General features: G+C 41.0%; 1 protein-coding gene across 1 annotated transcript in view; it reads left to right on the forward strand.

The window, feature by feature from the left end:
- Positions 1-726: 726 nt before the first annotated feature.
- Positions 727-26,174, forward strand: part of fbxl2 (F-box and leucine-rich repeat protein 2) — a 142,717-nt gene continuing 117,269 nt past the window's right edge. The window contains exons 1-3 of the mRNA XM_052023033.1: positions 727-782; positions 10,296-10,357; positions 18,597-18,651. Of these exons, the coding sequence (XP_051878993.1) occupies positions 753-782; positions 10,296-10,357; positions 18,597-18,651 (147 nt within the window). The 5' untranslated portion in view covers positions 727-752. The remainder of the gene's footprint in view (positions 783-10,295; positions 10,358-18,596; positions 18,652-26,174) is intronic.

The raw sequence follows: 26,174 nt of genomic DNA on the forward strand, positions 1-26,174 counted from the left end.
CACCATTCACAGAACTTCACCAGGCACTTCCAGTAAAGGTTGACCCATAGATTCAGTAAACAACCCTCAAGTGGCGGTCATAAGAAAACCAAGCCGACAACACAGGCCCTGCAGGTGCTATTTAAAGGGCTACACTGCTAATAACGAGACATCAGAAGACAGCTTCAAACCTCACCTGTACAAAGTGATCACAACTTGATAAAAGCAACATTTAAAGATTTTTGCCCTTACAAGTCCTTTGTCAACTGAGTTAAAGTCTGAGTAGAAAAAAAGAATGAAGTGTTCAGTACATGAAATATACAGGGAATTGAAGGCAACTAATATATAACTTTTTTGACGCGAAGGGAAAGTTCAAATGTAATAATGCTAAGGAAAGGAAGACAAATTAGAAAGGGATATACGGGATAGATTTGTTTTTTGTTAAAGAATTTTGGGAAAATATCCAAAGAACTTGAGGAACATTCAAATGACAATGAACACACATGCCTTTTCTTCCCGGGCACGCAGGACGCGTCGCGTCACGCCATGGCGGTGTGTAAACTTATAGAAGTGCTTCAAGGGGGATAGCCTTGCCCTCCCTGAGGAGACCTGTTGGTGATTTCGCCGCAGGGACGAGGGTGCGGCGAGGGGGAAGCGGGCGGCCGACTGGCCGGCTGGGCGGGCGGGCGGGAGGGAGGCCTTCAGTGACACGGCTGGGCGGACAACCGCGTGACGTCAGGCGGCGGTTGGAGTGGCGCGGGGCGGCGGCGGCCATGAACGGCATCACCAGGTGCCGCTTTGAGGTGAGGTTTTCTTCTCCCCGCCGTGGTCGGCGGAGGGGCGACGCGGGTCCCCACCCACCTCTCCCCCCAGCGCTGACGGGGATGGTGTGGGGCGCTCGCCTTTCCCCGGTCTGGCCGCGGGGAGGTTGGGGCCCAGTCTGCTTCCCAGGGAATCCACAGGCGGTCTGTCATTTACTGGGGCTTCGGAAATGGTCGTTACCGGCCCGGTGACCGCACTGTTGGTTATCCCGGTGTCAAAGAGGTGCATCTACAATGGAATAACTGCTTGCAAAATCATTTGGTGCAATGTTTCCCAGCACTGAACCTGGCTTGCTCGAGCATCCCAGGATTTAATCGCCCCACCATTGCCCTGTTTTCAGCTGCATTCCCACTCCCGTTTCTCCACCCCTTCCTCTCACTCTGCCTTTTAAATCGCTCTTTCTAATCTATCTCTGACCAAGATTTTGAGCCTCTACCATGACGTCTCGTTATTATTGAATTTTGTTTGTTTCTGTGAAGTGTTTTGGGGTGATATTTGCTGCCGTAAGGTCTTGTACTGTGGAAATACTTGTTGCTGCTGGACAGGTGCCTTCAGCGTAAGCATTCAGCTTCGTATAAATGTCAAGAATTAATAACTGAAGGTGAATTGCTATCTTACGAAAACCTGGTTTACCTGATATTTAGCTTGTCACATCTTAAAACTTAGGTTGCATGTGCAGCATTAGCCTTTTTTGTTTTATTTGAATGGTTGGTAGATGTTTTGATTTCTCTGTATTTTTTTAAGGTGGTGATATAGCAACCTGGTGTCACACACTTAAAGTCATTATTTGTTTTCATGCCATCAAGATCTCTGGATGGTTGTGAAAGGTGGTGGATCATTGGAGGGTAGGTGATGGGTGGTCTGGAGCCTGAATTTAGTGAAGAGGAAGTTTAGTTTGTTGGTGGGTATGGTAGCTGTACCTTGTGTGTATGAAATTAGCAAATGTTTTTGACTGTGCCCTTCAACCAACAGCAGTTTGTTTGTAGTACAATCACATAACTTGTATTTGGAGTTAGAGAGTAATACAATGTTGAAACAGGCCCTTTGGCCCAACTTGTCCATGCTGACCAAGATGCCCAACTAAGCTAGTCCCATTTGCCTGCATTTGGCTCATATCCCTCTTAAGCCTTTCCTATCCATGTACCTGTCCAAATGTCTTTTAAATGTTGTTATTGTAGCTGCCTCAACCACTTCCTCTGGCAGCTGTTCCATAAATGCACCACCCACTGCATGAAGAAGTTGCTCCTTGGGTCCCTTTTAAATCTTTCCCCTCTCTGCTTAAACCTATGCACACTGGTTTTTGATTCCCCAACCCTAGGAAAAAGACTTTGTGCATTCACTCTATCTATGCCCCTCATGATTTCATACACCTCTATAAGGTCACCCCTCAGTCTCCTATGCTCCAAGGAATAAAGTCCTAGTTTGCCCAACCTCTCCCTATAAATCAAGGGACTGAGTTCTGGCAACATTCTCGTAAATCTTCTTTGCACTCTTTCCAGGTTAGTGATGTCTTTCCTATAACAGGGTACCCAAAACTGGACACAATACTCTAGGTACAGGCTCACCAACATCTTTTACAATTGCAACGTAACATCCCAACTCCTATACTCAATGCCCTGACTGTTGAAGGCCAGCAAGGCAAACATCTTCACCACCCTGTCTACCTGTGATGCCACTTTCAGGGAACCACATACTTGTACTCTTAGGTCCCTCTGTTCTGCAACACTCCCCAGGGTCGGTTCACTTGCTTAGCTAATCAAGATCCCCTTGTAATTTTCGCTAACCTTCTTCACTGTCTACAATACCACTTATTTTGGTATCATCTGCAAACTTACTAACCATGCCTTATACGTTCTCATCCAAATCGTTTATATAAATGATGAACACCAATGGGCCCAACACCATTCCCTGTGGCACATCACTAGTCACAGGCCTCCAGTCTGAAAGACAGCCTTCCACCATCACCCTTTTCCTACCATCCAAGCCAATTATGTATCCACTTAGCTAGCTCTCCCTGGATCCCATGTGATCTAGCATGTGGGGTCTTGCTAAAGTCGACGTAGACAACATCCACTGTCCTGCCATCACCAATCCTCTTGGTTACCTCTTCAAAATAAAACTCAGAGATTGGTGAGACATGATCTCCCATGCAGAAAGACGTGCTAACTATTCCTAGTCAGTCCTTGTCTATCCAAATGCTGGTAGCTCCTGTCCCTCAGAATCCCCTCCAGTAACTTTCCCATCACTGATGTCAAGCTCACTGGCCTGTAGTTCTCTGACTTGTCTTTGCTACCCTTCTTAAATAATAGTACAACATTTAGTCACCCTCCAATCTTCTGGAACTTCTAAAGATGACACCAGTATCTCTGTAAGGGTCACTACCATTTCCGCCCTAGCTTCCAACAAGGTCCAAAGATGCACTTAGTCAGGCCCTGGGGATTTATTCACATTAGTGTGCTTTGTGACTGTCAATAGCTGTCAATCGTTTTTTTAATTCCTATATGGTCCAAGACATCAAAACACATTTGCCTCAATTCCCTTGCTTCCATAATCTTCTACACAGTAAAAACTGATGAGAAATATTCATTGAAAATCTCAACCATCTGGCTGTATCTCTACACATGGATGGCCATGCTGGTCTTTAAGGGAACCTTATCCCTCCCTAGCTACCCTTTTTACTCTTTAAAATACCTGTAGAATCTCTTGGGATTTTCGTTAACCTTGCCTGCCAGATCCATCTCGTTACCCTTTTTTTGCCAATTTCCTTATGTGTACTTCTACACTTGTACTCGTATGAGTATAATGTTTTATGAAGTGGCAGGATTTCTTCATTGTTTTGGCTCCATATTGACTATTTCATATGTCTGATTTGTTTTGTTACCACTATGCATTAGGATATTTTCTGGGGATATAAGACTACAGAAGCTGGAATCTGCAACAAAAAAAAACGAGGTGCTGGAGGAACTCAGCAGGTCAGGCAGCATCTATAGAGGGAAATGGATGATCAACATTTTGGGTTGAGATCATTCATCTGTCTGTCAACTGTCCATTTCCCTCTACGGATGCTGTCTGAGCTGCTGAGTTCCTCCAGCAACTTGTTTTTTGCATTAGGTTATTTTCTATTGTATTGCCAGCCAGGAGTTTCACAGTTATCGTTGGCCATTATTTTCTGTTATATTTAAATAATCGCCCTTGTCTGATTTTCTTTTTTTGTTTCCCTTCCCCTGGCTCCCAGCACCCCTTGCATACATTGAGACCATTCTCTGGGATGAACATCATAAGCCTCCTGTCTATCTAATGTTAAAGTGTATTCAAAATATTTATACTGGGGCAGGAAAAGAGGTTCTGCATAGTCAGTATGAAGAACCAAGTACGAAATTAGGAAGCAGAACCTTAAAGGTAATCCCTGGATTATTACCTGAGCTATGTGAATATTTGCATGGGAAGAAAAAGAATTAGGGAAATGAATGTTTGTCTGAAAGACTGTAGTAGAAATGTGTTTGTGGGGCACTGGCATCAGTAGTGGAGAAAGTGGGAAATGTCTTGTTGAGACGATCTGTACCTGCAGGGATGAGTGCTTTCCTAAACCACGTAACTAGCAACATAGAGATGATTAGATAGTGGGAGCAAGAGCTGAAAGTTCAGTAAATGTGGTAAATCAGAGAAGGCTAGAGAAAGGTATTAGTATGGGAAATGATAAACTGAAAAGAAGGGGCAGGGAGTACAAATCTAAGAGCAAGTCCTGGATGAGGCTAGCAAGATGATTTTAAATAAAAATAAAAGAGCAAACTAAAGGTTCTGTATCTGAATGCATGTAGCCTTAGAAAGAAAACAGATGATTGACAGCACAAGCAGGAATACACGTCTCTGTAATAGTTTCTAGATTATATGCCTGGAAGATCAAAGTCGCTTTTATTGTCCTATGCACGAGCGCATTCATGCTCGGGTGCAATGAAAACATATTTGTGGCAGCATCATGGGCACATAGCATCATACAAGCAGCATTCACAAGAAAAACATAAATTAAACATAAAACACTATTTTTATAAGAGAGAACACAATTAGAACAAAAGAAAAACAAAGTCCATTTTGGTGCAAAGTGATCAAAGTGTTGCTAAACCACAGTGTTCAGTTAATTTCATAAACTTTGGCAGATAGGGTAGATTTGGATTCGTGAAGCACAGAAGGCAGATATTTGGCCCATTTGCCTCTACCACCTCTTTGATAGATCTACATTGTTGGTCCCTTTTCATTGCTCTTATAGCCCAGATTTTTTTTTCTTTTCAAGAATTCAAGTCGTTGAGTTTATTGTCATATGCATAGGTGCAATGAAAAATTTACTTGCAACAGCATTGCAAGTACTTGGCATCATATAAGCAGCATTCACAAGAAAGACATAAATTAAACAATGATTGTGGGGGATTTTAATTACATTTGAACAGAAAAGTAAGATGGGCAAAAGTAGTTTAGGTGAAGAGTTCAGTGTTTTTTTAGGAAGTTTCTTAGAACAGTACATTGTGCAAGGAGAGGAAAAACAACGATTTCACAGTGATGGCACCCCTGGGTAACAGCAATTGCGAGTTTGAGGGAGAAAATAATGGATCCAAGACTGGTATTTCAGAGTTAAATAAGTTCAGTGATAGTGTGAAGGCAGAGATAGTTAAAGTGAAGTGGCAAATTAGGCTAAGGGATTGTGCAGTTTAGATGCAGTGGCAGACGTTAAATGGGTCTTACAGAATAGATGCATTCCAAAATGAAAGAGATTCCAAGAGGAGGACCCACCAACCGTGGTTAACTAAGAATTGATGACTGTAACAAATGGAAAGAAAAAGCATATTATTTCAAAGATGGCTGGCAGGACACGATTGGACAAAGAATTCTTTTTTAAACAGGAAAGGAAAGATTGACTAAAATTTAGAAAGAAAGGTTACAGTGCAACTCAAAGCTGGTGAGATATTTAAATACAGGAGTTTCTAGAGATACAAAAAAACTAGTGAAGTTTACATTGGTACTAAAAGCAAGTTTGGGGAATTGATAAAGGAAATAAGGAGTTAGCATGTCAATGACCTGGAATTTTGATCAGTCATCACTATAGAGGATACAAGTACCATCCCAGAAATAGTTGTAAATATGGAATTGAAAGGGCAGGATGAGGAAAATGACAGTTGCCAAGGATGTGGTACTATGCAACTTTTGGAGCTGAGGGTTGACAAATCCCTGGGTCATGATGGACTTCATCCTAATGTCTTAAAAGAAGCGTCAGGTAAGATAGTCGATGCATTGGTTTTAATTTTCAATAATTTCCTAGATTCAGGACTATTTCCATTAGATTGCAAAATGCCAAATATAAATTGGAGAGACAAGGGACTGCAGATGCTGGAATCTGCAGCCACAAACAATCTGTTGGAGGAGCTTGGGGGTGGGAGAGAGACGAATTGTGTCGACCTTTTAGGTTGAAACCCTGTGTCAGGACCTTGTTGATTGTTTGTTGCAGCAAATATAACTTTACAGGCTATCCTGGGTTATGAATGCCTGACTTGTGGACACCCCTATGTAGAAACGAGCTCCCATAATAGTTTCTTCCCTCTCTCCACTTTTAGTAATTGTTCTTTCTATTAGTCTTTTGTGCTCTTGATGCCATTCATTGCAGTACTGTGAAGGTATGGTTACCATATCAAGTGATTCTTTTATTTTGTGCATATTTTCTGACTTATGAACAAAATTGACCTTTGGACGTCTGTAAAATTGGAACCTGCTCTTTACCTGGGGATGGCTTGTATTTGAAAAGGAAGAGAGACAAAGTGGCATTCTGCAGACTAGAGGCTATCTTGACTATACCTCCTCCCACACAGTCTCTGAGAGATGCAAGACACTGCAGATGCTGGAATTTGGAGCAACAAACAATCTGCTGGAGAAACTCAGTGGGTAAAGCAGCATCTGTGGGAGGAAAGAAATTGTCGATGTTTCCGGTCAAAACCCTGCATCAGGACTGGGAGTGGAGGGGTGAGACGACCAGCATAGAGAGAAGGGGAGTGGCCTTTCTCTTTCTCTCAGTTTGTCTGCCTTTGCCACATCTGTTCCAGGACATCTGAAGGAGGAAGACATTTCAGAAAACATTGCTTCCCTTCTGCTCTGGTTGATAGAGCCCTCGCTCGCATTTCCTCCATTTCCTGGACCACTTCTCTTGCCCTCCCTCCTCCCAGACAGCACAGATATAGAATTCTGTTGGTCCCATTCTTTAACCATCCAACCTTTGCATCCAGCACATCATTCTTTGTCATTTCCACCAGCTGCAACAGGTCCACACTGCTTTCTGCAGAGACCATTCTCTGTGACTTCCTGGTTTGCTCTTTCCCCTCCACCCACTGCTCCCCATTCCATGGCACTTCCCACTGCAACCATAGGAGGTGCAACACTTGTCCCTACACTGCCTCTCGCCACCATCCAGGGACCCAAATGACCCTTCTAAGTTAAAGGTTCACATGTAAGATAAGATATCTTTATTAAACACAAAGTGAAATGCATCTTTTGCATAGTGTTCTGGGGTCAGCCCGCAAGTGTCGCCATGCTTCCGGCGCCAACATAGCATTCCCACAACTTCCTAACCTGTACGTCTTTGGAATGTGGGAGGAAACCGGAGCACCCGGAGGAAACCCACACAGACACGGGGAGAATGTACAAACTCCTTACAGACAGTGGCTGGAATTGAACCCAGGTCACTGGCACTGTAAAGCGTTACGCTAACCACTGCACTACCTTGCCTACTTCCTCCAACCTCTTCTACTGCATTCGGCAATCTCAATGTGGCCTCCTTTCCATCAGTGAGATCAAGTATAGACTGGGCGACTGTTTTGTGGAGCTCCTACACTGTCTGCATTGGCCATCCTTATCTCCCGGTTGTCTGCCACTTCAACTCTCCTTCTCCTCCCCACACCGATCTGTCTGTCCTCTGACTTCCTCACTGCTAGGATGAGGCCAAACACAAATTAGAAGAACAGCACCTCATTCTGCCTGGGTAATTAACAGCCCAGTGGTATGAACTTTTGAATTTTCTAATTTCAGTCAATCCACAATCCCTGTTCTCCTTTCTTTCTCCTAGTTTCCCCTCCCCCCACATCATTCCATCTGCCTATCACCCACACACTACACCTAGTTTTCCACTCCCCTCCCCCCAACTGGTTCCACCTGCTCGTCTCTCCCTTATCTGGTTCCACCTATTACCTTTCTTACTTATCAGATTTCAACATTTGCAGCCTCTTGTTTCCATTTATCATCTTCCAGCCTCACTCTGCTTCCACACTCCCCTCCCCTTCCCCCCCACCTGGCTCCATCTGTCCATTATCTTCCTCCTCACCTGGTTCTACCTATCATCTGCCAGCTACTGCTGTTCTTGATTATGTTAACTGCTTTCCCAAGGCAGCGGGAAACGTAGACTGAGTCGATGGAGGGGAGGCTGCTTTGCGTGATGGACTAGGCTGCATACAGCTTTGGTCTCCTTAAGTATGAGTGGCAGTAGTGTATCTGGCAGAGCTGCTACCTTACAGTTCCAGTAACCTGTGTCACTTAAACAGGAGAGGAACTTGGAGGTGTTGGTATTCACATACACTTGTTGCACTTTTTTTTGGGGATATAGATTGTCCCCAATTGTCCCTCTATACAGGTGGGGATACAGGTTTGACATGTGCTGCTAAAGATCCATGGCAATTTCCTACAGACCATTTAATAGCTGGCAAATGCTGAAGTCTTGTTGTGTTGGGGAATGCATGTTTAGAGAAGTTTGAGTTGCCTATCAAGGATATCACTTTGTCCTTTATTGGCATTGAGCTTCACGAATGTAGATGATACATGCATCCAGGCAGCTGGAGAGTATTCCATTACATTCTTCCAGCACCTATCCTAATAAATGCTGGAAATGTTTTGGGAAGTCAGGAGAGATGAGTCACAAAGAATACTTGGGTTCCTACCTGTTCTTTTAAATACCACAGTGATGTATTGGTTTATTATTGTCACTTGCACTGAGGTACAGTGGAAAAACTTGTCTTGCATATTGTTCGTACAGATCAAGTCATTACACAGTGCATTGAGGTAGTACAGGGTAAAAACAATAACAGAATATAGAGTAAAGTGTCACAGCTACAGAGGAAGTGTGGTGCAAGGTCATAATAAGCTGATCCAGCTAAGTTTTTGTTGAATGGTGACCCGAAGATGTTGCTGTGCAATATGCTACTTAATGTCAAGGCTGGGAGAGAGCGGGCAATATTTCCGCAATGGCCATTGCATGGTACTTTGCCATTTATCAATGTACATTAAAATGTTATCCTGTAATGCTACGTGCAGTGGCAGACTTAGTAGGATTTAAAATGTACAGTTAATGTGGTGGACACATTCAGTTGTGATTGAATAAATAATTGAAGAAAAATTGCAAGTAGATGAATAATGAGCAGGTGAGTGAGACTGACGGGATTTCTCATGGAATAGGCTATGCAGGTAATGAGCTAAATAACCTTTTATTTCTGAGTTACCTCTTTTAAGAAAGCTTTATAGCTTTAGATTGTCTGGAAAAATGATTTCAATGTAGCGGACAGCTCAATCTTTGTGTTTTCTTAATACTTATTTTTTTTACCTTTTTGTAAGTTTACTTGTAAATTTAGTTTGAATTCTAATAGTATGAAAACAATTTACAATTGCATTAACTGCTTTTCCATCTAGAGGGTTTAAAGTGCTTGTTGATAACCAATTCAAATATCTCCATTTAAAAATGGCAATCCTATTCATAACGTGTATAAATTGTCATTGGTTACAAAAGTATACTTCTTGTCATTTTAAAACAGAACAGTACAGCACAGGAACAAGCCCTTTTGGCCCATGATATTGTACTAATTAAACTAGTGATTAAAAGCCTAACTAAATTAGTCCCTTCTGCCTACACAAGTCCATATCCCTTCATTCTCTGCATCTAAATGCCTCTATCATATTTGCCTCACCTACCACCCCTGGCAGTGCATTCCGGATACCTACCACTCTATGTATTTTTATTTGAAAAACAACTTGCCCCCTCTTACCTTAAATGCATGACCTCTAGTATTAGACATCTTGACCCTGGGGGAAAAAGATACCGGCTGTCTATCTATGCTTCTCATGATCTTTTAAACTTCTATCAGGTCTCCCCTCAGCCTCTGCTGCTCCAGAGAAAACAACCCTAGTTTGTCCAACCTCTCCTCATAGCATATGCCCTCTAATCCAGGCAGCATCTTGGTAAATTTCTTCTGCACCCTCTCAAAAACCTCCACATCCTTGATATAAATGGGGTGACCAGAAATGAATGCAGAGCTCCAGATGCAGCCTAACCTTTGCTGTGAATTCAGACAAACTGAGATATCTTTTGTACTTAACTTGTATACTTAAAGACTAAATGGAACGTATGTTCAGAAATGATTTAAAAGTTTGTGATGTTAAGTATTGGTCACCTGATCATTTTGTATCTTGACTATTAGGTTTTTTCAAGCAATGATGAATCGCTCATAAATAAAAAACTACCCAAAGAGCTTCTGTTGAGGTAAGAATATGCAATCTTAAGAAATTGCCTTCTGTTTATTTGCACGTTTAGTGTAAACAAATACTTCATTCTGCTCAGTATGTTTTATCTGGAGATTTATCTTTGTGTACATTTGTATGTGAGTGATGCTAGCTGTATTTGGGGGTGGGGGGGAGCCTTGGTTATAGAATGGGATTCATCCTTGTACTCTTGTGTGGAAATTCTTAATCTTAAATTGATTTTTGTGAAATTGTGTTTGAATTTTTCAATCCCTGTGAAATATTGATACTCAATTTCCCTAATGTCCTTGTTTTTCTGTCCTGATCTCAACAATAAATCCCAGCCATGTCCTGTTTATTAAGGCAGTACACTTGTTTAAGTTTGGATAGTGAACATTGGTAGAAAATTTATTTTGTCACATCATGAAACTTGATCTCAGTCAGGGACCAGAAGTGCATAGATTTTTTGCAAGAGTGGTATTTGGAGTAGAAATGTTGGTGTTTTTTTTCTGGCCTAATTACAATGGGTCACTGTATCTTTTTGTTATCTGGGCAGCCCAAGTTTCTGCTGTCTTTATTCCAGATGGAGGCACAATTGAAGAGCTGAATTGGAGATTTTTTTTGTGTCAGATTAGGTAAATCAGTTAGACCGAAACAAACTTGTAACAGCAGTATCATGAGTAGCACCTGCATTACCATAATTTTTCCTTTGCATCTGATGTATTTTGATTTTTGCAGTTTTCACTTCTGCTTGCTAATACTCTCCTGGTAATTCCAAACTACTGGATCTAAATAGTTCTACAAATTTATTAACAGTGAGGGAGATGTAGCTTTTTGCTTGATGTTTGTAGCTTTTTCTAAAAATAGATTCAACAACAGGATAGCCTAACTTTTCAGAGCTCAAAAGTCTTGATCTACAGGTTGGCATTGCTGATGAAATCCCAAAGTACATTTGTTCAATGAGCCTATATCGATGAGGAATAATAGCATGTTATTACACTGCTTCAAAGTATAGGTGAATCAATCTTTTCAAATTCCTATTGGATTTCTTGGTGACTTTGTATTGATGGTCACTCGTTATGATCTTTCTGTTTTGATGTGTTTGCTCTATCAAAGCCTTTTCATCAATTTAAAGACCGCTTATTAAGTCACATCTTGGCTGCATTTTCTTGGGGAAAAAAAGAGACCCAGTCTATTTATCCTCTTCTGATATGTGTACCCTTCTTTCTACTATCATTCTTGCAGAGGACAAAAGAGAATGCAGCTGCTGGAATCTGGAACAGAAGTCAAGACACTGGAAGAACCCAGCAGGTTGAGCAGCATCTTTGGAGGCAAAATGTGTACGTTGATGTTTAGGTCGAGATCCTGCACTGGGACTGAGAAGGAAGCGGCATCTTTTGTTTTCCCCCTTGGCCTTGATGCAGGGTCTCAACCCAAAACGTCAACTTGTGCCTTTTTGCCTTCACAGATGCTGCTTGACCCAGTGAGTTCTTCCAACATTCTGGTTTTTGTTTATCATCTTTGCAAATCTCTCGGCCACACTCATCAGTGCCTTCTACAATACAGTATGATACTCAGAATTCCAAGTGTGGGATCCAGCTAAAGTTTCATTCAGCATGAGTGCAACTTACCTAATTTTCAATTCTTTCACAATAGGAATAAGCCCTGTTGCTTGGTTTTTACAATGGCCTTGCTAATCTGTGGTGCAAGTTTTAGACTTAACCATTATGTTTGTGTCCAACCCAATAAAGGAACATAGTTCTGACAATTGAAGGAAGACTTGAAGAATGTTTTTTAGTGGGAAAGAATTTCGGTAACAGTAATTGCAATGTCATGAGTTTTGTAGCACTTCTGGAAAAGAACAAGGGAATATATGCAAAGATACAAAATTGCAGGAAGTTATCTGGACTGGAATCAGATATGCCAGTAAAATGAATGAGTAGCAGGCCTTCAAAGTGATATTATCACACTTGCACATGGGGGAAATGAAATGGACACAAAGCTAAAGTTTCCTGGCTGGCTAAATATATATGTATTAAAGTTTTAAAAGGGAGACTTGTAAGTGTTGGGTTCAGTTATTACATCCTGATTTCTTAAGGATGTCAATGCCTTGGGGAGAATGCATGGTTTAACAAGAATCCTACCACAGCTAAGTGGTTCTTCTAATCAAAGAAGCTGAAGTGGTTCATAATGTTAGGAGGAGAGTTGATGGGTGCCATGAATGGTTTTAATGGAATGAATGATAATTATTTTTGATGAAGGAGGATTAAGCATCATAAGAGACAAATTTTAAGTTAAAATTGAGGGAGTGTCTGGTGTAAACCAAAGATGACATGACAAAAAAAACTTTTAATCTGGAATGCATTGACAAAGTGCAAATGAAAGCAGGAATAAAAGCTTTCAAAAGGGGATTTGGATAACTAACTAAAGGGGAGTATGTGAAGAATGGCAGTGAACAGATGGTTCTTTCAAGTAGTCTGGATACTTCCATAGGACTGAATGATCTTTTGCACTGTATTGTTCAATAATTCTACATCCTGGAGAAATGCAGAAGAACTCTGGTCAAAGTGCATTTTTTTTGCATTTTGTCATGCAGTGATGGATAAATATCATGGGTTAAAGAAAATTAAAGTTGAATTGTATTTTTCTTGGGTAGTACTGAATGCTACCAAGGCTGCATGGTTTCTCATTCTTGAAGATGTGCTACCTGGAACCACTAGAATGTAGGATGACTGTAAGCAGGGAAGAATTTCTTTTCTGGTCAGTGGTGCACTCCCAAAGTTAGTGTTACCTATAACATGAAGCTTTGATATATAAGTTTGTTTGTAACATGGGCTACTAAAATGTTAAAGTTATATTTTCAACATCAGGCCCCATTCCTGATTTTTTTTTTAATAATGAAAATTCTCTTTACTAGTGTTGTTGTGGGAGGTTTAAAGTAATATGGCAGGGTATTGGGTAAGTGGCATTAAAGTGCTGGAAGGATTAGGAGAGAAGTTGCTCCAGAACTTAACTAAGAATCAAGATCTAAGATGGAGCATAAAATAAACTGCTGGAGGAACTCAGCGGGTCAGTCAGCATCTGTGGAGGCAGGAGATTAGTTAGTGTTTCAGGTTGTGACCCTCATTAGGACTGAGTATGGAGGGAAGATAGCCAGCATGAAGGGGTAAGATGGGCTGGTGGGGGATAATGGGCAGATGAAGCCTGGAGCGGGAGTTAAGAGACAGAAGCTGGTGGGTGATTGGTGGAAACACAAGGGAAAAAAGCAAAAGGGCAGGTAGGGGAGGGGAGACGGAAGTTAAAGACAGGCTGGACAGTATTAAGTGGAATCAAATATGAGTAGGATGATGGGCAGATGGGGGAGAGGAAGGAAGGGTAGGCCAGGGGAGAAGAAACCCAGGTGGATCGGGGTGTGGCTTATGGGCAGATGGAAATGGGAAAGACGAACAAAGAGGGAGCAAACCTGGTGGACTGGTAGGAAAGCAACAAGGAGGAAGGGTAAAGGTGATAATAAGCAAGGAGGGTAATACTTTGTGTTCTGCTTAACAGATTCCAGCCCTGGTAGCCTTAGTGTTCCCGCTTATTACTTCCCAACAGCTGTCTCCACATTCATCTTCCCCTATACCTCCCCACCCGCCCCCCCCCCCCCCCCCAAAAAAAAATCTGGCTTCATCTGCCTTTTTTCCTTGTCTACTTCCACCCACCTGCACCTATTCTCCCTGCTTTACCCCTCCTCAGTCTACCTATCACCTGCTGGCCCTTCTCTCACACCTCCCCCTTTCCACCCTTGGCCCTTTTGCAGGGTCTCGACTCAAAACATCAACAATTTCTTTCTCCCCATAAGGCTGTGTGACCTGAGTTCCTCCAGTGGTTTATTTTCTTTTTGTTTGTTTCTAGCATTTGCAGTCTCTTCAGTCTCCAGTCTTCAACCTATTTCTGTTCTGTCCTATGTTGGCATTATAAAAATCATGAGGGGCAATTGAAATTGCATGCAGTTGTTTTAACAAGATCACTATACATTAGGTTTAGAGCTCGGATGCATTGACACAGAAGCTTGTAACCACAAACCACGGCCACTTGATGTTGTGGGTTCTTGAAACTAAATACAGAATTTACACAGACCTGAAACCATGCAATGGCTTACTACAATGAAACGAGATACTTGAAGAGTATAGTAGAAGTACAGCAGAGGAAATGTCATTCTTTCTCTTTAGGCTTCCTTTGTGGTCTTCTAGACTTGATATTGAATTCTGCTACTTGATTTCTGTCTGTATCAGTTGCCCATCTGTGATATTGGCTCAGTTTTTTCCCTTCTGGAAGTGGAGGACATGTCCAACCTGACCTGCTGGGCATGTCTTCACAACTCTTGTATTCTTTTCTGTATGTCCTCACTCTTTAATTGCTCCCATTCACTCATTGACCAGGTAATCTTGTCTACAGCTTAATTCATGCTCACCCTAGTTTCATCTTATCAGACATCCATCCCTGCAGTTTAACAAGCTTCTTTTGTCTCCTTCCCAGTTCTAATGAAGAAGATTCTAATGAATCTTTGACCTGAAATGTTAACTGTTTCTCCTCCCACAGATGTGACCTGACCTGAGTATTTCTAGCAATTTCTGTTTTCATTTTAGATCTCCATCTGCTGTTTTGTTTTATATATATCCATTTTTTCTGTTCAGCAATGTATTGGAAATATGGTTATGAATTGTAGCAGGATGTTATCCCTGGAAGGGCGGCATGCCCTATGAAGGGGAGATGCTATAATGGAGAGAGTGGGGGGAGGGGGGAGATGGACAATTGAACATGTGGTTAGAAGATCAGAATCAACAGCATGTGCCTCTGAGTATGGTGCAGAAAGATGGAAGTTTGTAATGGCAAAACTTGAAGGAATCTTAAATATTGATACCTTCAAGACCAGCCATGATTGTCTAGGAGTGCAAACCTGCATGATATTTGTCTTGTGGGGCTGGCAGCAAGTGCAGGTACTGTGATAACACAATATTTTGCAAGATAACTGAAACTGAACTAAGGTAGAGTGCTCTCCTTAAAGTGTTTAATACTGATAATAGGGTTACTTTTGAAGACATTCATCTCAAGAGATGATAAAACTGCTCTAGACTTCAAAGCATCTAAAGAACTCCTTGGTCTCTCTCCTTGGAGGCAGTGATGACTATGGTTACACTCCTTAGTTGCCATTTGGAGAACCCAAGGGTCATAAAAGGACATTGAAGGGCCATTTTTCCAGTGTAGCTATCTAGTTTAAAAAGTAATTATAGCTATCTAGTTTAAAAAGTAATTATAAAGTCTGCAGTATGTAATGAAGCATGTCACTTTGGGAGTTGAGTGGTAATAATGTCATTTCCATTCTGGACAGGTGCATTTATCAAGATAGCCATAGATTACATCGGTGTCTCTTGGAATGATGTAATGCATGCAACAATAAATGATGTATGAAGGAAATTATAGCTAGAATGCATGCACAACTCCCAGTGGGTTTATAAACCTGAGAAACCTCTGAAGACATTGTCAAGATGGCAAATGAACCTAGGTTGGATAAAGTAGACCAGGATGGTGTTGAAAAATTTATTTAGATTGCAAAGTGCAGAGCTCACAAATGAAGATCTGTTTGGAGTTTGAGCATTGAGTCACAAGGGGCAAGAAGTCATTTACATAGGTCTGTCATCAAAAAAGCTGACTATGAAAGGGCTTTTGGAGGCATTCTCTCACATTTGAGAAAGTGATCATCTTCAAACAAAGACAGTCCCAACTTGATGTGGCCCAATGATGGAAGGTGCCATGCTCCACTGCAAGAAGCTTTATCAATTGGGGTGGGGGGAACAAAAGAGCTGCCCAGATATCCATCAACATTTTCCTTAAGCTTCATTCATCAGTCGCTCAGGAACAGACATTAGAAGAACATCTTGCTGTCAATGTTGCAAACTCCAAGCTTGGATTTGGCACCCCTCTAGTTCTTGATTCTCCAACCAAGAGGGAAAAAAAACTGTGCACATTCACACGAGATATGCCCTCATCATTTTATATACCTCCATAATATCACCCCTCATTCTCCTATGCTCCAATGAATAAAGTCCTAGCCTGCTCAACCTCTCTCCATAACTCAGTCCCTTGAGTCCCAGCTTCTTGCTCGAATCTCCTCTGCACTGTTTCCAGCTTAATGGCACCTTTCCTATTGCAGGGTGACCAAAACTGAACACAATATTCCAAATGCTGCCTCACTAACATTTTGTACAACTGCAACATAACATTGCAACTTCTCAATGACTCAACTTCTAGACTCTGCTCTGACTGATAAAGGCTAGCTAGCCGAAGGGCTCCTTCACTGCCCTGTCTACCTGTGGCGCCACTTTCAGGGAACCACATATTGTACTCCTAGGTCTCTCTGCTCTACAACACTCCCCAGGGCCCTACCATTCACTGTGGAAAGTCCTACCCTCATTTGTCTTCCTAAAATGCAGCACTTTGCACTTATCTGAACTAAACACCATTTGCCATTCCTTGGCCCATTTACCCAACTGATCAATATCCCTCTAATTCCTGACAACCATCTTCACTGTTCACAACACCACCTATTGCACAGTCATGAAGTATAGGAAAGAATATATCCCCTTTCATCAAGAAGGCAACTCCCCGTCCTCTCTTTCTTGCACCTCTGTCACACCTGCAGCATCTGTATCCTGGACCATTTGAAATGTCTTGCCAGCCTGTAGTTACTCTCTGAAACACTTGAGGAGCTGGCACAGAAGAGATGAGGTCTGGGACAGGTCAGTCATGTTGATGGTGAGGCAGGCTCTCGCATTTTTTTTTATTGCCTTGTTTAGGCAATTGATTGGATTACTTCTCAACATATTTGGGGAAATCGGTGACAAGCACTTTCAAAGAAGCCTGAGATGAGCATGTTTGTGCATGTGGGTTCAGGAGTCCTCAGTTTTCTGACAGTTAGAGAAACACAGGCAGAGTTTACATGCATGAAGGTTTTAAGGGAACAGCCCTCACTCTAAGCTGTGAACTAATCTATTTTAATATTTTCTGTTATTTTTACCCTGTATTACCTCAGTGCACTGTATAATGAATTGATCTGTATGAACAAGTATGCAAGACAAGTTTTTTTCACTGTACCTCAGTACAAGTGACAATAATATACAAATATCATTTGTTCTACATTTCAAAGGTGCAGTGCAACTTTTTGTGAATAATTTAATATGGCATATGTACTTGGTTAACAGTCTTGCAAATGGTGGAAGCTAGCATGCTTTGCGCCATTTTAAATCGTTGAATTACATTAAATTATGCTGGATTTGATTATTGTGTACCAAATCATTCTTGTAAACATAAGTGTATGTGGGGTGAAATTCTTGTTGATATACAAATGGGACAGATAGATAAGAATTTAAATGCTGCTGGTGGTGATACAAATCTTGTCCTCTATTAGCAAGCTTGCAAACATCTTGATTGGGAAAGAGCAGATGCTACTAATGCACATGTACAAATTAATGTGTTCTTACTGAACTCTCAACATTTAATCAGACATTCCTTTTATCAGAGAAGCTTTCTAACCTTCTACATTTTTAATATGATCTTTTTGTTTTTACTGATCCAAGTTTAATTTCCAATACCAAAATAAGTCTTTTTGCATATTTATTTTGCTTCCTGCAGCCTCAATTTTTTCAAAAAAAAACAAAAATGTTTTGGACTGTATTTTTTTAATCTTGTACGTCTCTATTTTTGACTACTAAAATCTGGTCTGAGAATTGTGGAAAGCTGCTTAATTCCTGAGCATTTGTATATAGCATTTTTACAAGGTTGGGTCTACTGTTGTATATAATAAACATTAAATGTTTTAAGTCATTTGCATAAAAGCTGTATAACTTAAGACTCTGTTACCAGTAGTTGTATTTGTGTATGCCCAGAAAGTTTAGCTGAGATGCCAGGGAATCTTGGAGACACTGTAACTGTTGACAAGGAAGGAGACCCTGATTGTTGTAATTACAGAGGGGTCTTCCTGTTCTCTGCCCTAGGGAAAGTCTGGCAAATGCATCACTAATACTTTTTATGGTTGGTTTGTGGTAAAAGTGCAACAGCAGTTAGCAGCAATACTACAAAAAAAAATTGCTGGAATCATAATGTTCATTATTGTACAATGGTCTTTTTGTTAGGATCTGTAGAAATTCACTTTGACATGTGTTTCTTATCCAGGTCCAACTGTTGGCTGCAATTTTTGTATTGTGTTTTTGTTTTTATAGAATATTTTCCTTCTTGGATGTTGTCACTTTGTGTCGATGTGCTCAAGTTTCCAAGGTACAGTATTCTTGTTTTAATCACTTGAACTAAAAGCTATTAACATGGTTGGGTATATTCCTGAATCAGATGCAGCAAACATTTTGTAGTAATTTCTTGCAATTGAAATAACTGAGTCATCATTCATGAATGCACTAATCTTTTGTTTACCATTGTGGAGATGAAACCTCAGTTGGAGTTGTTTATCGATTCTATACTGCTTCGATGTTATTCTATGCATAAATGGTATATTTCAAACCCAGTTATAGATGTTGGTTTCAAAGTGTTTTTTGCTTTGCTGTTTAACAATGCCTTTGATTGGAAAAATATAAAGTGGTGGAAATAGCAAGTTTGCAAAGAGAAGGTAGGTTAATGCTTCAGAAGTAATCTGTTGGCAAGGTGTTTTGTACACTGGTTGTTTAGCCCTTAACTGAAGCACTAGTGGCTTGTCATTATGCTTTGCACAAAATCCAGGGTAGCAGTTTGTTCATACTACAGTAATTAACTTTGGGTACAAAAGGCATTTGTCAGTTACAATGTACATTAAAATTGTTTGTTTGGACTGCTTGGCTAGGGTTGGTAATGACAGGAAAATAGTGGGCATTTGCTGTCGTTACACCATGAAACTGAAAACTACTTTGGGAATGGGAAATCCTAAGATCTTAATTCTCTGCTCCTCCACAGGCAACCGTGTTCTGTGGCTGCCTTCAGTGCAATTGAAGAAAATCATCTGAGATGCTTAGATTTTTTTCCCATAGTTTAAAGTGAGATTGGTTCATAAATAGAAACAGTTTTGCATAAGTGTGAGTGAACTTTTAATGGTACGCTAAAGTGTAGTTATTCCTTAGTAAGTGCACTTGGACTTTTAAAGATTAATTATCTCTTTAAAATTTTACACTTTTTTGAAATGTAATTTTTTACTTAAAGTTTGAAATGCATATATTAATTTTGCAGTTTGTGAAATGTTAGCTCAAAGATATTGATCTTTCTGACTGCTCAGCCAACTTGGTGACACCACTGTTGTTGGTTAAATCCCTTTTGAACTGGATGCCTGTTAGCAACTGACCTTGGAAAAAAGAAGCCAGTGCTACAGATAACCAGATTTTCTTTTGAAGACTTTTTTTTAAGGACAACTATTTGAGCTTGTCACTTTGTTAACTTAAATCTGGGCCATTGTTTCACATGCAAGGGCGGTGCAATAATGTAGCTGTTAGCATAACACTATTACAGTGCCAGCGATCGGGGTTCACTTCCCACTGCTGTCTGTAAGGAGTCTGTATGTTCTCCCCGTGACTGCATGGGTTTCCTCCAGGTGCTTCGGTTTCCTTCCACATTCCAAAGACCTACGGATTAGTAGGTTAACATGGGTTTAAATGGGCAGCGCGGGCTCGTTGGGCCAGAAGGGCCTGTTACCATGCTGTGTAAATAAAGTTTTTAAAAAAAGTATTAAAACTTTTTATCTATAACTCGCTCATCTTTGCAGGATTTTTTAAAAAAAAGATACAGGTGACTCCCTGTGTTGTGGCTATTCAGGGAGTCAGGAATTCATAAATCATTACCCTGAAATATGAGATATGGAATAAAATTCACTCCACATGGAATTAATGTGGGAGGGGGAGAATAAGTTTTCAACAAGACAAGTTTTTCACTGTACCTCGGTACAAGTGGCAATAATATACCAATACCAGTATGTGCAGATGATGCAAAAAGGACTGTTGTTTAGGAAGGCAATCTCACCCCCGAACGGTAATGCAGGGGTAGCCTATATTTCATTTGATCAATGGTATGAAGTCATCTGTCCAGTGATTTCTCATATTTAAATTTATTTCTTAATACATTGTACATGTGCAATTGCTAACTGAATGTGTACTTTTTTAAATGATTTAATTAATTATTAACATGCCCTTAATGAAACTTTAAAATATTTGAATAACATATCAGATCCAGCTGCAAATGAGTATTAAAAAGGAGAACACAATACAGTAGAGGCTTTATCAACCCAGCCATGGAAAATGTGACTTGCCTAGTTTCATGCCTCTACCATGTTTGGCAAGGCATTTGACTATTACTTGGTAAATATTTATATTCAAAAGAATTGCACGAAATGTGCATCTGTTTTTTTTGGGGGGGGGCGGGAGAATGGTATGGAGGAGAAAAACAAAGAAGACGATTGGCCCAATCAGTTCCTGCTATCCTTGTCTCTTTCCTTGCATCCAACTTGCTGCAGTCTTCTATTCCGTTCTACCACGAGTGAAGTAATTAAACTGTATGTTAAAAATAGGTATTGGTTTATTATTGTCACAAGTACTGAGATACAGTGGAAAAACTTAGTTATGTAAGCTATCCATATAGATTATTTCAAAAACACAAGTCCTTTGAGGTAGTACAGAGAAAAGCAGTAGCAGAATGTAGTGTTGCAGTTACAGAAAAAGTCCAGTGCAGACAGACAATGAGGTGCAAGTGCCATGATGAGGTAGATTGTGAGGTCAAGAGTTCATCTTTTAAGATACAAGAGGTTCGTTCAAGAGTCTTATAACAGCAGGATAGGAGCTGTCCTTGAGCCTGGTGATGTGGTTTTTTTTCAAGCTCTTGTGTTTTCTGCCCGATGGAAGGGGAGAGGAGAGAGAATGTCTGTGGTGGCAGGGATCTTTTGAATACGCTGGTTGCTTTTCAGAGGCAGCAAAGTGTAGACAGTCCATGGAGGGGAGGCTGGTTTTTGTGATGGACTGAGCTGTGTCCACAACTCTGCAATTTCTTGCAGAATTGGGCAGAGCAGTTGCCATACCAAGCTGTGATGCATTTGGATAGAATGCTTTCAGTGGAGCATCTATAAAAATGGTGAGGGTCAATGGGGACATGCCAAATTTCTTTAGCCATCTAAGGAAGTAAAAGCGTGGTGTGCTTTCTTCGCCATAGCGTCTATGTGTTTGGACCAGGACAAACTATGGGTGACCTTTGTACCTAGGAACTTGAAGCTCTCAATCATCTTTACCTTGGCACCATTGATACCTAGAGGCGCATGTGTTCCTCCCTGCTTTCTGAAGTTAATGACCAGCTCTTTTATTTAGTTGTCAGTGAGGGAAAGGTTGTTGTCCTGACACCATGCCACTAGGCTCTCTCTCTCCTTCCTGTACTCCGTCTCATCCTTATTTGAAATCCAGCCCATTACAGTGGCACCATCTGCAAACTTGTATATGGAGTTAGAGCAGAATCTGGCCATACAGTCGTGAGTGTATAGTGAGTAAAGTAGGGGGCAGAGGATACAGCCTTGCAGGGCATTCGTGTTGAGAATGATTGTGGCAGAAGTGTTGCTGATGACATTGGCTGTGGACCTGTTTTGGCAGTGGGCAGATTGCAGTGGGTCAAGGTTGTCTGGGAGGCTGGAACTGATATGTGCCATGACCAGCCTCTTGAAGCACTTTAGAGCCACTGTGTGATAGTCATCAAAGCACATTACCTTATTTTTCTTTGGCACCAGGATGATAGTGGCCACCTTAAAGGGGTGGGAATCTCTGATTGGAGTAGGGAGAGGTTAAAAATGTCTGCAAATACTCCCGCCAGCTGCTCTGTGCATGATCTAAGGATATGGCTGGGAATTCCATCTGGGCCAGGTGCTTTCTGCATATTCACTCTCCAAAAGGCTGATCTGACTCCTTAAAAAAAGGAAAATGGAAAAGGAAAGAAAGATTAGTTTAAGAGACAAGAAGAAAAGGAAAATACATGGATGTTAATTATTTTCAGCTATTAAGAATTTATTGACTATAGAAATAAAGACAACACTTTATTTCTGGGCTAAGGAGTTTGATCAATATTCTATTAAGAACCATCATGTTATTTTAAAGCTTTGTTTTTAAATTTCCATTCTTAACTCTGCTGTTGTGAGTTGAATGGTTAACTAATCTGCAACCCAGCAAACCTGAGAGTAACAGGTTGGCAAAATATTGAAAGGTATAAATCAAACTCATGAAAGCAATGATACTTGACCTCTGCATAGGGCTACCTACAACAAAATTCTCCAAAGCCATTGATGGAAAAAGCAATTCCCTAGACCTTTCCCTAAGCCATCATCTCTTGCACTTGGGCCCAAATTACATAGTTGGTTCTAATGGGCAGGCCACATTGTTTGCATGCCCAACACTAGACTCCCAAAACAGATGCCCTTTTCCTATTTCTGTGGATGGAGAAAAAGACTTATGGATGTTCCTAACACTGCTGTTGGGGGAGGGAAGAATGTATAATATCACTACGAATTTGAGGGAATCCCTGGTTGGCCTGTGACTGCTCAAAATGGATTAGGAATTTTCAGGATGGCAAAGAGAGCCTCTAGTCCATTTGGAGCACACACAAGCCTAGCATAAACTAAGAGTGCATCACCTCCCCAGCTATGCACCCACCTGCCCTGCCTGTGGCAGGTTGCAGATCCTATGTTAGCCTTGTCAACTACCTGAGAACCCACATAACTAGAGTGGAAATCTTTCTTGACGTGGAGGGGTTGCCCAAGAAAAAGAGTTGAATATAGTCAAAATGAGCAATGCAGTTTAAAAACACAGACATACATTTATTTAATGCCTCATGCTTGTTTTTCAGTAAGTCCCAATTGCTGTAGACGTTGAACTATTTCATTGGTTATAATGACTGTTAAAATGTTGGAATCATGGTAGCTTTTTTTGGTAAGCATTCCCTTGAACAGCAATATGATAATGACGTGATCCTTGATGAACATCACTTGAAAGTAGCTATAAGAGTAGCAAAGGCACAGAAAGACCTCGGGGTGTCTTCACCAAGAGTGGCTTTGTAGCAGCACCACTTATTGATCTTGCAGAGTCCTAAACTTCTCAGCATTTTCTGAGAGAACCAATATTAAGGATGAACTGTCAGGTTTGTCCTCAATTCCTTTCTCCTTTTTCCCTCTTTCCCCTTCTCCCACCACCCCCCCCCCCCCCTGCCAATAAATCTGTTTCTGATGAATTTGACCATAACAATTTGGTAACCACACAGCTGTAACTGCCACTGGAATGTCATCCCTTCCAATTGGGCACCCTCCATTGTTTTGAGGGGTCACCATCATGCTAGGTTGGATAGATCTGGAACAGATATAGCAGTTCAAAACTGGGTATCCATGGAGTACTGGAAATAATCAGCAGGAGAATTGTACTCCATTGCAATCTATCACCTCATGGATAGGCATTTCCCTTCTACCATTACCATCAAGTCAAAGAACTACACTAAATCAGAGGGTAGCAGGTCATGCCAGGTGTAGCAAAAGACCACACCGGGAAGTGCTGCTGACATTTCTGTCAAGTGATGCTTTATTTTGAGGCCTACCCTGAAGATCATTTATTGTCTTGGTTCAAACATGGACAAGCGAGGTGATTTCTGTGGATGAGGTGAGAATGCTAGCTTGTGACACTGTGGTAACATTTTATTAAGCATGATATTGAAGATGCTGGGCATTGCTTGTGATCTTACTGAATCATGGAACAAACTTATGAAGCTAATGGCCTGGGTTTTCTCAAGTTCTTGTGGTCCTATCAAGAGGAAAACGCTCTCACTGGCTCGAGTTGTACCTTGCACACAGGAAGATGCTTGTGGTTGTTGCAGACCAAGCATTACAGTTTCAGGACACCTCTGGAAGAGTACCCATGGGGCAGTGTCCTTGGCTCAGCTATCAGTAGTTTTGAATGTTTGATTTGTACCCTCTTCACCCTAAACGTTCACTTTCTTTGAATGTTTGTTTATTCATTCAAGCTGAGCAAGCCCCAAAGAATTGGGAGAAAAAATAACTGGTTAGTAAAGAAACTCCACAATGACTTCTGGTACAAGCCAGTCTCTTCCTTTTTTCACTTTCCACTCCAATTATTATGTAAATTCTTGAAATTATGTTCAGTTTCTTTTTTCCCATGATGGTAGACTGTCCTTTATGTACTGTTAGAGGTATAATGACTGACATATCACCAGATGGTGTGTTGTGTCCAAAGTAGGTTTTTGATACTGTATGTATATAGTCCTATGAGAGAAGGGGCTGTACTTAACCTTAGAAAATGAAACCAGGCAGGTGTTGGAGATGTGGTTGAGGAACTTTGGAAACGGTGACCATAATTTTGTAAGTTTCAAAATAGGGATGAACAGGGATAAGGTTGATTCTCAAGTTAAGGTACTAAGTAGAGGAAAGGCTGATTTTGATAGCATCACAAAGGACCTAGCAAAAGTAGACTGTAACAAATACTTGCAGATAACGAAAAACTTAATGTGGTAGTCTTTCAAAAGAGTTCAGGGCCAGCATGTTCCAGTAAGGGTGAAAGGAAAAGATTATGGAACCTTGGATGACAAAAGATTAAAAGTTTGATCAGGGATTTTAAAAAAAAGCATATCGGTAAATACAATCAAGCAATCTCTAGTGGAATATAGAGGGTTTAGGAGAGTACTTAAAGAAATTAGGAGGGCAAAAAGAGGTTATGAAATGTCCTTGGGAAGTAAAATTAATATGGATCCTAAATTATTCTATAAGCATATTAGGAGCAAGAGGGAAAGAGTGGGTCTCCTTAGGGACCAAAGGGGTGATATTAGAATCAGGTTTATTATCACTGACGTGTCGTGAAATGTGTTGTTTTTGCAGCAGCAGTGCATTGCAAGACATAAAAATTACTGTATGTTACAAAAATAAATAGAGCAAAAGAGGAATAACAAGGTAGTGTCCATCGACCGTTCTTAAATTTGATGGCAGAGGGGAAGAAGCTGTAAATAGTAGGACCCGAAGGAATGTTGATGAATAGTAACATCTGGTAGCCTAAGTGCATAGTTCCCTTAAAGTGGCAACACAGGTTGCTAGGGTGTTGAAGGCATATGGCATACTTCATAGATCTGGACATAGAATATAAAAGTCGGGATGTTATGTTGAACTTTACAAAACACTGGTTGGGCCACACTTGGATTATTGTGTGCAGTTCTGGTCCCCAACTATAGGGAGGATGTGATTGCATTGGTGAGAGTGCAGAGGAGATTCACCAGGATATTGCCTGGATTGGAGGACTTTAGTTATGGGGAGAGATTGGATAGGCTGGGCTTGTTTTCCCTGAATCAAAGGAGGCTAAGGAATCTTATGATAGAAGTATGTAAGATTATAAGAGGCATAGGTAAGGCAGGTGGTCAGAATCTCTTTCCTCATTGTAGGGGTATCAAAAACAAGAGGGCTTTGGTTTAAGGTGAGAGGAAGGAGTTTTAAAGGTGATCTCGGGGATGATTTTTTTTTAAACACGGCAGTCAATATCTTTATTAGTCACGTACATCGAAACACACAGTGAAGTACATCTTTTTGCATAGTGTTCTGGGGGCAGCCCGCAAGTGTTGCCACGTTTCCGGCGCCAACATAGCATGCCCACAACTTCCTAACCTGTACGTCTTTGGAATGTGGGAGGAAACCAGAACACCCGGAGGAAACCCACGCAGACACGGGGAGAATGTACAAACTCCTTACAGATAGTGGCCGGATTTGAACCCGGGTCGCTGGCGCTGTAAAGCGTTACGCTAACAGCTACACTACCATA

Source organism: Pristis pectinata, chromosome 9 (genome assembly GCF_009764475.1).
Source record: "Pristis pectinata isolate sPriPec2 chromosome 9, sPriPec2.1.pri, whole genome shotgun sequence".
Taxonomy (NCBI): domain Eukaryota; kingdom Metazoa; phylum Chordata; class Chondrichthyes; order Rhinopristiformes; family Pristidae; genus Pristis; species Pristis pectinata.